The sequence below is a fragment of the Maniola hyperantus genome, chromosome 25 (assembly GCF_902806685.2).
Source record: "Maniola hyperantus chromosome 25, iAphHyp1.2, whole genome shotgun sequence".
NCBI classification, from domain to species: Eukaryota; Metazoa; Arthropoda; class Insecta; order Lepidoptera; family Nymphalidae; genus Maniola; species Maniola hyperantus.
Genome location: NC_048560.1, coordinates 6,030,747 through 6,046,027, shown reverse-complemented (window position 1 = coordinate 6,046,027; position 15,281 = coordinate 6,030,747). Strand labels below are relative to the sequence as shown.

Genomic DNA, 15,281 nt, shown 5'->3' with positions numbered 1-15,281 from the left:
TAACTAACAACCAGTGCATCATGATTTTAAAGAAATTAAATCTTGCTAAGAAATCGCACGCCACTTGCATCGAAGACATTATCACCTCCTCTACACCTAATCCCATCTTAGCCCGCAAAGGATTCAAGAGACCTAACAGCATCCCAGGAAATGTGCGAGGCAGTAGGATATTCTATCTCTTTTGTACTTAGACCATCTTCAAGTCGAGAATTCGAAACAACGCAAGGTTTGAACTATTTACTTAAAAGCTCTACCGAAAAGTATTTTTTTTATTCAGATACAGCCTTTGACTGCAATCTCACCTGGTGGTAAGTGATGATGCAGTCTAAGATGGCAGCGGGCTAACCTGGAAGGGGTATGGCAGTTTTTAATAAGACCATACGCCTTTGGCTTCTACACGGCATCGTAGCGGAACGCTAAATCGCTTGGGGGCACGGCTTTGCCGGTAGGGTGGTAACTAGCCACGGCCAAAGCCTTCCCACCATACCAGGGCGTATTTATTTGCATGAGCTTCAGCGTTAATTTTAGAGCCTCAATAGCTCAACCGGTATAGGAGTGGACTGAAAACCGAAAGGTCGACGGTTCAAACCCCGCCCGTTGCACTATTGTCGTACCTACTCCTAGCACAAGCCTGACGCTTAGTTGGAGAGGAAAGGGATTAGTCATATAACATGGCTAATATTCTTTTTAAAAAATAATTAAAGATCCACGAACTTAAAATACCAAGGCATTATGACTCTCAAGGAAATTGCAGCTTACTCAAAAGTCGCCTGTACACTGATTGCCTTGAAGTCATCCAAAATAAGAGGTGTCAGGAAAGCCGCGAGGCCGGTAGGGTATTGCCCTACTCCTTAGCTTTTCGTATTACAAAAGATTAGGTGGCAAAATACACCGCGCTATTCGTGGATATATGGAATGTCAATATGTGGGTGGACCCCTCACGGCTGAGGTAAGGCGGGAATAAGATTTTGTATATTTGTCACTGAAATCACTTCCCATAGTATGTTGTTTGTTGGTTTGTCCCTCAATCACGCCGCAACGCAGCTACGGATCAATGTGATTTTTTGCATGAATATAGTCAAAGACCTTGAGAGTGACATGGTTATTTTAATCGCAAAATAAAGATTTCAGTATTCAAAATGGCGGCGGGATTGTGGGTCACGGTGATCAGTAGTGAGCCGGCGATGGGTTGTGATGAACCTTGTGGTTCCTCGGATAAAGAAAAACTATAAAACTGTCACCCAGGCCACGGAATCCTTCTATATTTAGTCGGCATGCCTATAAAAAATTAGTCAAGTGCGAGTCAGACTCTCACACGAAGGGTTCCATACCATTGTACAGAAAATAGCACTTTTCAATTTTTTATGTTGAGGAAACCTGCATGCCTGAGAGTTCTCCATAACGTTCTCAATTATTAAGCAATAAAGATTGGCCAGCGTGATAGACTATGCCTAAAACCCTTTTCACTTTAAGAGGAGACCCGAGCTCTGTAGTGAGCCGGCGATGGGTTGATCATGATGATGATGATTTTTTTTTAATTTGCATGGCGGACATTTTTTATTAGGTATTTGTTGTTATAGCGGCCATAGAAATACACATTCTGTGAAATTTTCAACTCTCTACCTATTACAGCTCACGAGATACAGCCCGCTGACAGACGGACGGACGGACAGTGAACGCCTAGTAATAGGGTCCTGTTGGCACCCTTTGGGTACGGAACCCTGAACAGTGGCGATAAGTGATGTTGATATGACGAGAAATGCCCTACCGGCGCGCGCGCTTGTATTCAAAATGGCGGCCGGAATGTGGGTCACGGTGATCACCCGACGCTGCTTACCAAATGAAATTTCCAAATTAAATTGTTTATTCGTTACGTTTTGGCACAGTTATTTATTTATTGGAGACATTGATATAGTTTATCCACTATGCCTTTGGGAAATTGAGTCAGGCCTTCTCATCGTCAATTCCTCAGTGCCTGAAGACGAAAGTCTTTAACCAGTGTGTTCTTCCCGTCCTCACGTATGGTGCTGAACCGTGGACACTGACAAACGGCCTTGTTCACAAATTCAAAGTCGCTCAGCGAGCTATGGAGAGGGCTATGTTAGGAGTTTTCCTGAGGGATAAGATCGAAAATGAGGGGATCCGCAGGAGAACCAAGGTCACTGACATAGCCCAAACTATTAGCAAGCTGAAGTGGCAGTGGGCAGGTTCTGCCTGTCGTAGAGGCGATGGCCGTTGGACTTGGAAAATCCTTGAGTGGAGACCGCGTTCAAGCAAGCGTAGTGTGGGACGCCCTCCAGCACGATGGACCGACGATATAAAGAGGCTGGCGGGAAGTGGCTGGATGAGGAAGGCTGAGGACCGGGTGTGGTGGCGCTCTTTAGGGAAGGCCTATGTCCAACAGTGGACATCCACAGGCTGATGATGATGATAATGATGAAGATGACTATGCCTTAGTAGTTTTCAAGTGAAGTATAAAACAAAGTGCTTTCATGCCGTTTGTCTAGGTCTTTTAAACTATGCAACGGATTTTAATGCAATTTTGATCAATAGATACGGTGACTTACTTAATTCGACATTATTATCAAAAAACACTAGTGGCACTGGACGGCAAGCATCCCAGGGGAAAATGCTATAGAGTTAGACCAATGTCCAAAAATAGAGTTAGTATGAATCATTGCAATATTCGGCAAATTATGACTAATGTTTCTGTTTGTGTCAGATCAAAAGGTAGGTACATAGTTACTACTTACTGCCTAAGCAATCATTGTACAAATTAAACACAAAAAAAACAGTGATATGAATTTTTTTAGGCTCGATAGCTCAACGGTTAAAGGAGCGGATTGAAAACCGAAAGTTTCACCGGTTCAAATCCCACCCGTTGCACTATTGTCGTAGTACCTACTCCTAGCACAAGCTTTACGCTTAATTGGAGGGGAAAGGGGAATATTAGTTAGCAATTAACTTGGCTAATATTCTTTAAAAAAAAGTAAGGTAGGTACCATTTTAACCCGAAAATATCTTTCAATCAGAAAAAAACCAATGGACGCTTATTAAAAACGTCAGGTTGTGTTAAATCAATCTCAGATGATTCTACCACCGCGGTGTTAGAATCTAAAATTTTCTTTTTGAAGAAAGAAGAAAGAAAATTCTACCGAGAGAAAACCAAGATATAGTCCGTACAAAATAAAAATTTTTTACAAAAAAAATAAAAACCGACTTCGATACACAAACACTAAAAATTGAAAAATAATTTAATTTATTACCGAATATATTATGTATATAAGAGTTAATATAGTTCCATAATAATATTTTTTGGTGCCGGTGCCAATTAGCTTTAGCTGCGCGAATCGTCTAGACTTCATATTTTTATGAGACTCCACAATGGCACCTCATTGGCACCGACCCCAAAAAATATTATTATGGAACTATATTAACTCTTGTATACATAATATATTCGGTAATAAATTAAATTATTTTTCAATTTTTAGTGTTTGTGTATCGAAGTCGGTTTTTATTTTTTTTGTAAAAAAAAATTATTTCACAATTTTTAGTGGCCCCATGGAATTATGCTATGACTGGTTAAAAATCTACTGTTTACTAAGCTATTACACTGATCGCGAGCAATTTACTCTTATTCGTTGAGGAGTTCCAGTATCTATCTTCGAAGATGTTCATCAGATCTTCACCAAATTTAAATGGGACCAACTTTGAAGTATACCCTTTCAAACAAAAAGAGAATTTTCAAAATCGGTCCAGGCGTCTTCGAGTAATCGGGGAACATACATAAAAAATAAAAAAAAAAAATAAAAAAAAAAGATTCCGACGAATTGAGAACCTCCTCCTTTTTTTGAAGTCGGTTAAAAAGGAAAAGCTAACTGACTGACTGACTGATCTATCAACGCACAGCTCAAACTACAGAACGGACCGGGCTAAAATTTGTCATGCAAAGTGCAAACGTAGACATCGCTGAGAAAGGATTTTTGAAAATACAACCCCTAAAGGATTAAAATAGGTGTTTGAAATTTGTGCAGTCCACGCGGACGAAGTCGCAGGCATAACCTAGTGCAATTACTATCAAATTACTAGCTTTATGAAATAACAAGCTTATGCTCGCGACTTCGTCCGCGTGGACTATACAAATTTCAAACCCCTGTTTCACCCCTTTAAGGGTTGAATTTTAAAAAAATTCTCTCTTAGCGGATGCCTATGTCATAAAAGCTATCTGCTTGCAAAATTTCAGGCCGATCGGTCCAGTAGTTTGAGCTGTGCGTTGATAGACCAGTCAGTCAGTCAGACACCTTTTCCTTTCATATATTTAGATAGATAGATAGAAATACTTTATTGCACACAAAAAATATTACATAACATGACAAAAAACAAAGAAACTAAAACTAAAAGAATAATTGTATGCAAAGGCGGCCTTATTGCTTATTATTTAGATATGGATTAAACATGTGAATAAACAAAATGAATTACAAAAATAAATCTAGCATGTCTTATCGAATATTTAAATGAGCAATAAACATCAAACATTAATCTAACACGGATAACGCGACTATGAAAGATACACATAACAATAATAAAGATCAGTTAAAAGACGTTTTAATTTATACGGTTTATACCCGAATTAGCGTGGCACGGCCCATGTAGGTCACGGTTTGAGAGAGATGGCGGATATGATATATTATGATGAGTGGGAAAGAGATAATAGTATCAGTGGATATCTATAAAACTGGAACGAGTGCGAAATTTTCAAGTTCTTTTGCAAAATCGTAACGGATTGCTTCAGTTCGTTTTGTAGTTGTAGTGCGAAAATTATCTTCATTGGTGCTAATTTGGTTAAATACAATATTATAGCTATACAAAAGTACTGTATCTTATGGATCATAACATAGAGACTAGCTTATTCCAGCGACTTCGTCCGCGTGGACTACACAAATTTCAAACCATATTTTACTGCCCTATGGGTTGAATTTTGAAAAATTCTTTCTTAGCGGATGTCTACGTCATAGTACTACCTGCAAGCTTTTCAGCCCGATCCGTCCAGTAGGCAGTTTGAGCTGTGCGTTGATAGATCAGTCAGTCAGTCAGTTACCTTTTACTTTTATATATTTTAGAGACTTAACTAAAACCAAAATTTTAAAAACAGCAGTAAAAGTAATAAGAAAAGGTAAACATTAGTGAACATAATATTCAAAAGTCAAGAAGCCATCAGGAATAAGATTTTATCACTCGCCAGTGAGACAAGAAAGGTCACGAACTTACGTTGTAATTATTAAAGAAAAACAAAGGATTCAAAAATTAAATCCATACTTAATATTATAAATGTGAAAGTGTGTCTGTCTGTCTGCTAGCCTTTCACGGCCCATCCGTTCAACCGATTTAGACTAAATTTGGTACAGATATAGCTTGCGTCCCGGGGAAGGACGTAGGCTAGAAAAGTCACGGGCATCATCAAATTCACATAACTTTTTTCTTCCAGAAAAGCTAAAAACCATAGAAATTAGAAAGGATAGCCTTCACCTATATTATTAAAAGAAGTATTCAGAGATAGAACAAGTTGGTAAGCACTGTTAAAAATAAAACAAAAAATTAACATAATAGTCGACTCCGCCGACGATAAGGGGCCATCTGCACTAATTATCCCCATTAATTGCTTTAAACTGGTTCAAGTAAACATGGCACAGGTATTTTTAAATGTCCCACTTGTTAACAATGATACATTGATGCTGTTACGGTAGGAAATTTTATAAATAATGACAGGCCTGAAAATACATCTCTCTCTTTCCGCCAGGAACATTAGTTCATAAATTCTTTATTTTGCTAGAATACAACATTTGTAACAATTTGGGTAGTAAAATTGGTGTTTAATAAAATCAGATCAAGGTTACCCTTAATTAAAGATAGAGCAAGGAAAGATATTTATAATGTCAACTAACCAAACGAATTTAATACCAATCGACAGCAAGCTGCATATCCTAAGAAAAAGTAAGGTTGCCTAAGAAAAAAGGGACAATTGCCAGGGTTGCCTGAAAAAAAAAAAAAAAAAGTGATCACATGCAATCGAGCGGTGCGCACAACTTTCAAACGAATAACCAAACGAATTTAAAACCAATCGACATCAGTTGCTTAATGCACAAGAAGCGAGCGAGAAGTTCACGAAAGGTTGCCTAAAGGAAATGGGTCAATTGTCCAGGTGCTGCATTTAAAGTTTTAAGAAAATTTACAAAATATGCATTCCAGATTTCAAATCAAGACTAGAACAAGAAGTACAGTTGCCTAAGGAAAATGGGCCAAGGATCAGGGTTGCCGCGTTTCAAGTTTTAGGAAACTTCACAAAATATGCATTCCAGATTTCAAATCAAGACTAGAACAAGAAGTACAGTTGCCTAAGGAAAATGGGCCAAGGATCACAGGGTTGCCGCGTTTCAAGTTTTAGGAAACTTCACAAAATATGCATTCTAGATTTTCGCTCGTTAGTTATTACACATGTCTTATGTGATATCAGCTAATATATCACCAGCAGGTATATTTCTCGTGTTCACGTGCAATCGAGCGGTGAACACAACTTTCTCTGCACCGTTTCATTCACTGGCGGCGATGGTGGTACCTCTAAACAGCTGTTTGGCGTGAAACTCATTTTGTTGTTTACTCGCTTACCGCGGTGGGTTTTTCTCATGATCACTGGGTGCCGTTATTTTTGTTATTTATCGTTCTATTGTTAGTTTTCTTTCAGTAAAATATACGTTGCAAAGATTACAATTGGTTTTTAATTTAAGTATGCACTCACGACGCATTAGTAAGTATAATGGCGCTGTAGCAAGCGCTGCGGCGTTGTAAATGGGACCCGGGGGTTCGATTCCTGGCAGGGACAAATTGGGAATTTATAATTTCTAGATTGTTTCTACGCGGCATCGTACCGGAACGCTAAATAGCTCGGAGCCACGACTTTTCCGGTAGAACGGAGAATGGAGACCTGACCAGAGACAATTTTGTAATTATAAAAGAGATTGCCCATTTTCTTAGGAGATTTGGGCCCCCCCCCCTAATATAATTGTTGTGTCACCATGGTTTTAATTTTATTTTGTAGACAAATAATTAACTCTTTATATTCTGCAAACGATTTCTATTTATTCACCCTCTTATTCTTAAATAGAAATCTAGAAATCTTATTTTTTATATTGCTGATATTGAGGTTATATTTAATTAATACTTCTTCAAAATAAATGCATGTTTACGATTCTAACTGTAATTGTGGATATTTTCAATAATAGAGTACAAAAAGTAAAAAAATAACACATTTAAAAAAAAAAAAATTAAGTTTTGACACGACGCCACAAAAGAGGGCCCGATCACGGGCGATCTCCTTTAGCATGCAATATGTTAACTTATGATATACCTAACAACCTCCTCCTTCCTCCCTCTTTCCTCCTCCTTCTTCCCTCTTTTTCGCTGTGCCAGTGTTCACCACTGCGCCAGTGAGGTCGTCAAAGCTATCAAAGCACTCTTAAAGCTAGGTACTTACAATATCATGCCCCTGACTGCCGCTCCGGACCACCTCCGGCGCCATATACTCGATAGTCCCACAGAAGCTGTACGCCCGACTCTCCCCACCACAGAACTCCTTGGAGAGACCAAAGTCTGTGAGGACTATGTGGCCTTCCGCGTCCAGAAGGATATTTTCCAGCTTGATATCACGGTAGATGATGCCGAGCTGTGAATGAATACAATGTAATAATAATAGTAATAATAATAATACACGAATCTAATTGTATTTTTAGGGTTCCGTACCTTAAAAGGAAAAACCGAACCCTTATAGGATCACTTTGTTGTCTGTCTGTCTATCAAGAAACCTATAGGGTACTTCCCGTTGACCTAGAATCATGAAATTTGGCAGGAAGCTAGGTCTTATAGCAGACATTCGGGGAAAAATCTGAAAACCGTGAATTTGTGGTTACATCACAAGAAATAAATTAAAATGTGTTCATGAACAAATATTGCTATTTTCAACTTTCAAAGTAAGATAACTATATCAAGTGGGGTATCATATGAAAGGTCTTCACCTGTGCATTCTAAAACAGATTTTTATTTATTTTTATGTATCATAGTTTTTGAATTATCCAGCAAAATGTCGAAAAAATTCGACTGTAGTACGGAACCCTCATTGCGCGAGCCGGACTCGCACTTGGCCGGTTTTTTTTTAAATAGAGATAGCGAGCAAACGAGCAGGCGGGTCACCTGATGTTAAGTGATTACCGCCGCCCATGAATGATGCGTTGCCGGCCTTTTAGGAATTTGTTGGTCCGCCCCTTGAATAACCCCATGTTGTAATCTAGTGGGAGCACCGCCGATGGGAGTTGGTTCCACAGTTTGCATGTGCGTGGAAAGAAGGATCTGGCACAGCGGACGGTCGAAGTGCACCAGACACCCAGGTGGTGAGGGAAGTAAGTAAACGATAAAAAAGCTTGGTTTTGACTCGCTCCAGCAATGCACGGGGCTGCAATGGCTTGTATAGTACGGTATAATAACATTGTAAATTGAAAAATTAAAAAGAGCAACCGCCGAGTTTCTAGCTGGTTCTTCTCGGTAGGAACGGCATTCAGAACCAGTGGTAAATTAAAACTACCTGACTATTCATAAGCACTTGTAAAAAGTTTACATGAATAAAAAAACATTCTATTCTATTCTATTCTATACCTTATGTAGCTGCTCTAAAGCCAGTATGATTTCAGCGATGTATATCCGAACTTCGTTTTCGTGGAAATGCTCGCGCTGGTACAGGTGCGTGAACAGTTCTCCGCCGGCGACGTAATCTAGAAAAAAGACAATTCTATTAATCATCATGATCGTAGTTTTAGTTTTAAGTTCGCGTAATAATTATCACCACTTTATCTTACAAATACAACAACCGACTACCAAAAAGAGTAATTTATTACCTACTAGCTGATGCTCGCGACTTCGTCTGCGTGAAATTTGATTTTCCGGAATAAAAAGTAGCCTATGTCACTTTCCAGGTCTTTATCTATACCCATGCAATAAATTACGTCAGTCCGTTGCACCGTTGCGACGTGATTGAAGGACAAACAAACACACTTTCGCACTTATAATAAGGGTACTGATCAGTACCCTTATTATAAATGCGAAAGTATGTTTGTTTGTTGGTTTATTGGTTTGTCCTTCAATCACGTCGCAACGGTGCAACGGATTGACGTGATTTTACATGGGTATAGATAAAGACCTGCAGAGTGACATAGGCTACTTTTTATCCCGGAAAATAAAAGAGTTCCCACGGGATTTTTAAAAAACCTAATTCCACGCAGACGAAGTCGCGGGCATCAGCTAGTTTTGAATAAATTATTTGAATTTTGATCAACTCATCGCCGCCAGCTCGCTATAGAGCACGGGTCCCCTCTCGGAGTGAAAAAGGTTTTGGTAATGGTCTACCACTCTGGCCAAGTGCAGATTGGACTTAACACATCCTTTGAGAACATTATGGAGAACTCTCAAGCATGCAGGTTTCCTCACGATGTTTTCCTTCACCGTTAAAGCAAGTGTATTTAGTTACTTAAAACGCACCTACAGTACGCGGCCAAAAGTGATGAACATCGATCTTTAGAAGGAGACAGCAGATTTGTAGAGCACTGTCTCGTGCCGACCGACACAGCGTCGTATAGGTATGAGTGACAGAGACAACGCTCTACAAAGATGAATTATAATTCTAAAGGCCGATGTTCATCACTTCCGGCCGCGTACTGTACATAACTCTGAAAAGTTAGAGGTGCGTGCCCGGTATCGAACTCCCGACCTCGGATTAGGAGTAAGATGTCCTAACCACTAGAGTATCATTGAATACATATATGAATTGATTTTCCAAAATGGCATCCATCGCTTTTCGATTCAAAGGGTTGTATCCCCCCATATGAAATGGGATCCCTATCGCTAATGGTAAATGGTAACTAAAGACATGTAAATGATTTGCTTTTAATTGTTCACTCACACACCGTCACTTGAAATTTATAAGAAAGAGTACCGTTGGCAAAAACAATGCATTTAGTATCAGTACTAAATGATGCCCACAACTTTGTCTGCGTGGATTTAGGTTTTTAAATCCCATAGAAATTTTTGATTTTCCGGGATAAAAAATATCCTATCCGTCTCGAGGACGCCAGCTATCTCTGTAACAAATAGATGATGCCCGCGGTTTATTTTCACGTGGATTTAGTTTTTTTGAGAATTCCGCGGGAACTCTTTGATTTTCCGGGACATAAATAGCCTACATATATCCCCGGGATGCAAGCTATCACTGTACCTACCTCTTCAAAACCGGGTAAACGGATGATCCATGAAAAGCTAGTAGACTGGCAGACACACTTTCGCATTTATAATATTAAGTATGGATATAGTCAAAGAATTTACTAACAATTTTGATATTAAATATTAATACCTATATCGTATGGTAGAAGCAGACAATATTGCAAATAAAATAACAGCAGCAAAAAATTACCATTCACGTTTGTGAAAAAATAGTGTTTTTTTTTGTATTTGTATTATATAGCATAGTACAATACAATAATAAAATAAGTGTACAAAATATGGCATAGAATCTAGATAATACTAGATAAAAATGGCATAAAAATTACTTAGTTACCCAAGCACCATGTCATTTACAAATTAAATAGTGTTATTTTAAGATTTTGGTCTTTTTCATCAACCCAAAATTATAGTCCCTGTCATAAGATAGATTTGATCCATATCTTTGCAAAATACTAGGTTTACCTCCTCACCACTCATAATATTTCTAGTAATTACCTGACAATAGAATACTTTATTTGCTATCCATACTACACTCGATCAATATAAAAGGGCTCGAGGAGGGAAGCCGTGGAGTGCACTCAAAACTTCGCGAATACAATGCCGTATAAAGTTTAAGCTACACTCGACAATTTTTTTTTGCTATCGCTCTCGTGGCATCCTGTGTATCGAATAATGAGACTTAATGATTGTTGTTATAGCCATTCTATGTATATTAATAGCAAACAATATTACTATGCCTCCGCTGTGCGTCCGTCTGTCTGTTAGCGCAGCGGGTTTGTATCTCATGAACCCGTACTAAAGGTATTTAAAATTATATCAGACTAGATGATTTCCGCGACTTCGTCCGCGTGGATTTAGGCTTTTAAAATCCCGTGGGAACTCTTTGATTTTCCGGGATCAAAAGCAGCCTATGTCCTTCCCCGGGATGCAAGCTATCTCTGTACCAAATTTCAATGAAATCGGTTAAACGTATGGGCCGTGAAAAGCTGGCAGACAGACAGACAGACACACTTTCGCATTTATAACATTAGTATGGAAGTATGGATTGTGTACCTATCTATTTCTATTGCCGCTATAACAACAAAAAATATTTAAAAAAACCGGCCAAGTGCGAGGGTTCCGTATTACAATCGTATTTTATCGACATTTTGCATGATAATTAAAAAACTATGGTACATAAAAATAAATCTGTTTAGAATGCACAGGTGAAGACCTTTCATATGATACCCCACTTGATATAGTTATCTTACTTAGAAAATTGAAAATACTAATTATTAGTTTATGACCACAATATAAATTTTTTGTGTGTGATATAACCACAAATTCACGGTTTTCAGAGTTTTCCTCAAATGTCAGCTATAAGATCTACATACCTGCCCAATTTCATGATTCTAGGTCAACGGGAAGACGTACCCTGTAGGTTTCTTGACAGACCGACAGACCGACAGACAACAAAGTGATCCTATAAGGGTTCCGTTTTTCCTTTTGAGGTACGGAACCCTAAAAAATTAAAAGTAGGTAGGTAGTGTTACATTAAATATCTCGTACATGACCGGTTTTTTTTTCATAAATGTGGTTTTCTTTAAGCAAGGTTTCTCTTGCGGACTAATATTTAATTTTTCGCGTTTTGAAAGACATTTTGTTATTCCTACGGCGTATCTGGGTCAGAGGCTCGCTTTTAGTTGTAGCTTTTTATTCGTGTTTCGATTCAAATCTCAATTTTCTACAAGTATTATATTATAGTAACTCAATTTACTTTTGTGTGCTTTGGGCGTCTATCCCAAATTCAAATTATTTCTTTTCCAAAATTTAGTACAATGTACACTTTTTGTCCGCACATCGTACAAACGTCTCCATTCTCAAAGGAACTGAAAATAAATCAAAGTACAATTGCGTTTCGTCACTAGTACAATTGCGAATCCTCAAGTTCTTTGGGCACATCACCAGGAAGAGTGGTACCATCGAACACGTCTGGTCGAGTGGAGGGCACACGTCTACGTGGGTGTTCCCCAACTAGGTGGACAGACTTAATCCGCTTTACAACAAACACGCCTGTCTCCGTGTGTGCAAATAATGCCACCAACAGAAGTCGCTAGAGAGGTCGCACGAGCAGCAGTAAAGAATTCAGAGCCACGACCACTTTGTCAAGAGTGAAGTATTGAGAAGAAGAACACTTTTTGTATATGTCAAATAGGAGCTGATAATCTCTATAGATTATATCGATATAGATAAAGATACTGAGAACAGCTTTCCTCTCAGAATGAATAGGATTTAAAGCAATAGTCCACCACGCTGGCCAAGCGAGGATTTGCTGGCTCGAATCTTCCATATAAATTACAGATTCTAACGGTCGCCGTCGACCGAGTCGCCGAGCGACTAGTCGACCGTGCGTAATGGCTCATACAGCCGCACCCAGATTCGCTATTCGTTACTTAAGATTGAGTTAAAACGAGACAGATTCATGTGAGAGATATAGCTCTGTATCGTTTTAACTAAACTTAAGTAACGATTAAGCGACTCTGTGTACGGCAAGTAGAGATTTCTGAAGAACAATGTAGCATAGCAAAACGTTTTAGGTACAACTCCAAAGCGCCATTATCAAAAGATACAGTTTTCTCTGTAACAGACGCAGACGGTGCGGGCGGCTAATGGGTGGGGGGGGGGGGCAGAGGGGGGTGTCCCTGACCTACAGCGGATAAATAATTTATAAGCCAATTCCCACTAGACATTACAGTTAACAGTCTGGCGAACTCAGACAAATTCTGAAATTCAAATACTTTTTGAAGCCTCCATTGTCATCTTACGCATTTTTCCATACAAGCGTGTTACGTCTATTTTATTTATTACATTACTAGCTGATGCCCGCGACTTCGTCTGTAATGTCTGCTATAAGACCTACCTACCTGCCAAATTTCATGATTCTAGGTCAACGGGAAGTAACCTATAGGTTTCTTGACAGACAGACAGCTAATGAAGTGGTCCTTTAAGGGTTCTTGTTTTTCCTTTTGAGGTAGCCCTATTTTTTTTTTCACGTCACCATAACCTAATATTTGACATATCGTCGATTCAGGATTAAACCGAGATTTCTCTCACTCTAGTTTACTCTGTCGTTAGTCTAAGGGTGAGATCTATAGAGCGCACTCTGACTTAGCTTAGACTTAAGACACAGTTAAAACATACAGAGCTACATCTATCTACCTATAATTTAAAATGAATCACTAAATGTGTGTTGGTCATCGCAAATCGCGAGAACAGCTGAACCGATTTCGCTAGTTCTTTTTTAATAATATTACTTGAAGTACGAGGATGGTTCTTACGGAGAGAAATTAAAAAAAAAATTGAATCGACTGTTAGGCGGAACGAAGTTCGCCGGGGCAGCTAGTCTCTCATATAAATCTGTCTCGTTTTAACTGAATCATAAGTCTTGGGTAAAGTGCGCTCTATAGATCTCAGCCTTAAACTACAACAAGACCGAGAGACCAACTATCGATCCTGATCATAACCTCATTCTTTTATTAAGTTGGTAGTTAACGCTCGAGTACAAGTTCGATCGACTAGCAGCCAGCTCAATACACGCGGTTAATATATCCGCCATTATGAGATTGTTCTGTCGTTACCCAACCACTACTGAAGTGGCATGTGGTACAAGTCATAAGCGATTTTTTCACAAAAGGCTGAAATCTATAGGTCGATTTCATAAAACCTGCATCAATCATTATTACAATCTCAATCGTTGTGATTGGCTGAATTTGTGCTATTCTTGTTGCAACAATGTATTGTAGCCAATAATGAGCGAGCGTCAACCAATCGGAGGTTATTGCGATCGTGATGTGTATTCTACCGCTATCGAGGAGCTGTAGAGCATCATTTGACTGTATTCAAAGTCCTTTGACTTAAGTTTTAGTTAAAACGAAACATTGTTAAAACAGGGCAGCTTTATATTGCTAGCAACAGTATAAAGCTAGCAATATAAAACAATATAATGTCTTAAGTGGGCTCAGTTCGGTGCTTTCTTCATACAAACGTAGGAGGGTAATTACTACATTATTTGATATTGTATACTCAAAACTAAGTATTATATCGATTAATCTCGTCATTATCTAGGTTTATTGATATATGAAACATTAAAAAAATAATATGTTTTAAAGTTACGAGCCTCAAAATATTCCTATTTTAACACCAAATTTATGACAACTTTGGGCGTTAATAAATAAGATTAGGGGTATGAAAATTGTAAAGGAATTTAACATTAGACATAGTTTATTTATTCATTAGTTGAAATAACTATACTTTGTAAACATAAAGCTAGTAGTTTTTTCTCAAAAATACTTTTCCTAAACCCTTGATTTCGGTGAAAATCATCGTGCCTCTCACCTTTCTCATACAATGTCAAGTGAAAAGCAAACAGGTTCGGTCGATCGTACTGCGTCACCTTAAGGCTGAGAAAAGTCAAAGTGGGCGTCGTAGATTACAATCTTGAACTATACATTTTTAGAGCAAAGCGATTTAGCAATCCGGTACGATGCCGTGTAGAAACCAAACGGGCATGTGTTTAGTAAAAACTGCCATAATCCTTTCAGGTCAGCCAGCTTCCATCTTTGAATGCATCATTACTTAACACCAGGTGAGATTACAGTCAAGGGCTAACTTGTATCTGAATAAAATCAAAAACAAAAAATATGGTACGCATGTTGGGAACGCCAATAATGACTAGCCTATAATATAATTAATATCCCGTAGTGTGTAATAAGTTTTCTGCATAAATTCTAAGCTCACTCACCATGAGTCATGTCAAAAGTCTAAGTACTAGTACTAAGAGACTGTAGACTAAGTATTTAATGTGACTAATTTTATCAAAACTATGTATCAAACATATTGCATGTTAATATTCAGAATTTGGCTGTACGTTTTTGTATTTGTAAAGTCTCCACTGTTTACCCAGATTCGCAATAAAGAAATTTGTA

The 15,281-nt window shown here is 38.5% G+C and overlaps 1 protein-coding gene across 2 annotated transcripts in view; it reads right to left on the bottom strand.

The window, feature by feature from the left end:
• LOC117994010 (ribosomal protein S6 kinase alpha-5-like) overlaps positions 1-15,281 on the bottom strand; it is a 126,221-nt gene that overhangs the window by 54,196 nt on the left and 56,744 nt on the right. For both annotated transcript variants that reach the window (XM_034981890.2, XM_069507081.1), the window contains exons 5-6: positions 8,701-8,816; positions 7,529-7,717 (exon numbers count right to left, since the gene is read on the bottom strand). In XM_034981890.2, coding sequence (XP_034837781.1) covers positions 7,529-7,717; positions 8,701-8,816 — 305 coding nt within the window. The remainder of the gene's footprint in view (positions 1-7,528; positions 7,718-8,700; positions 8,817-15,281) is intronic.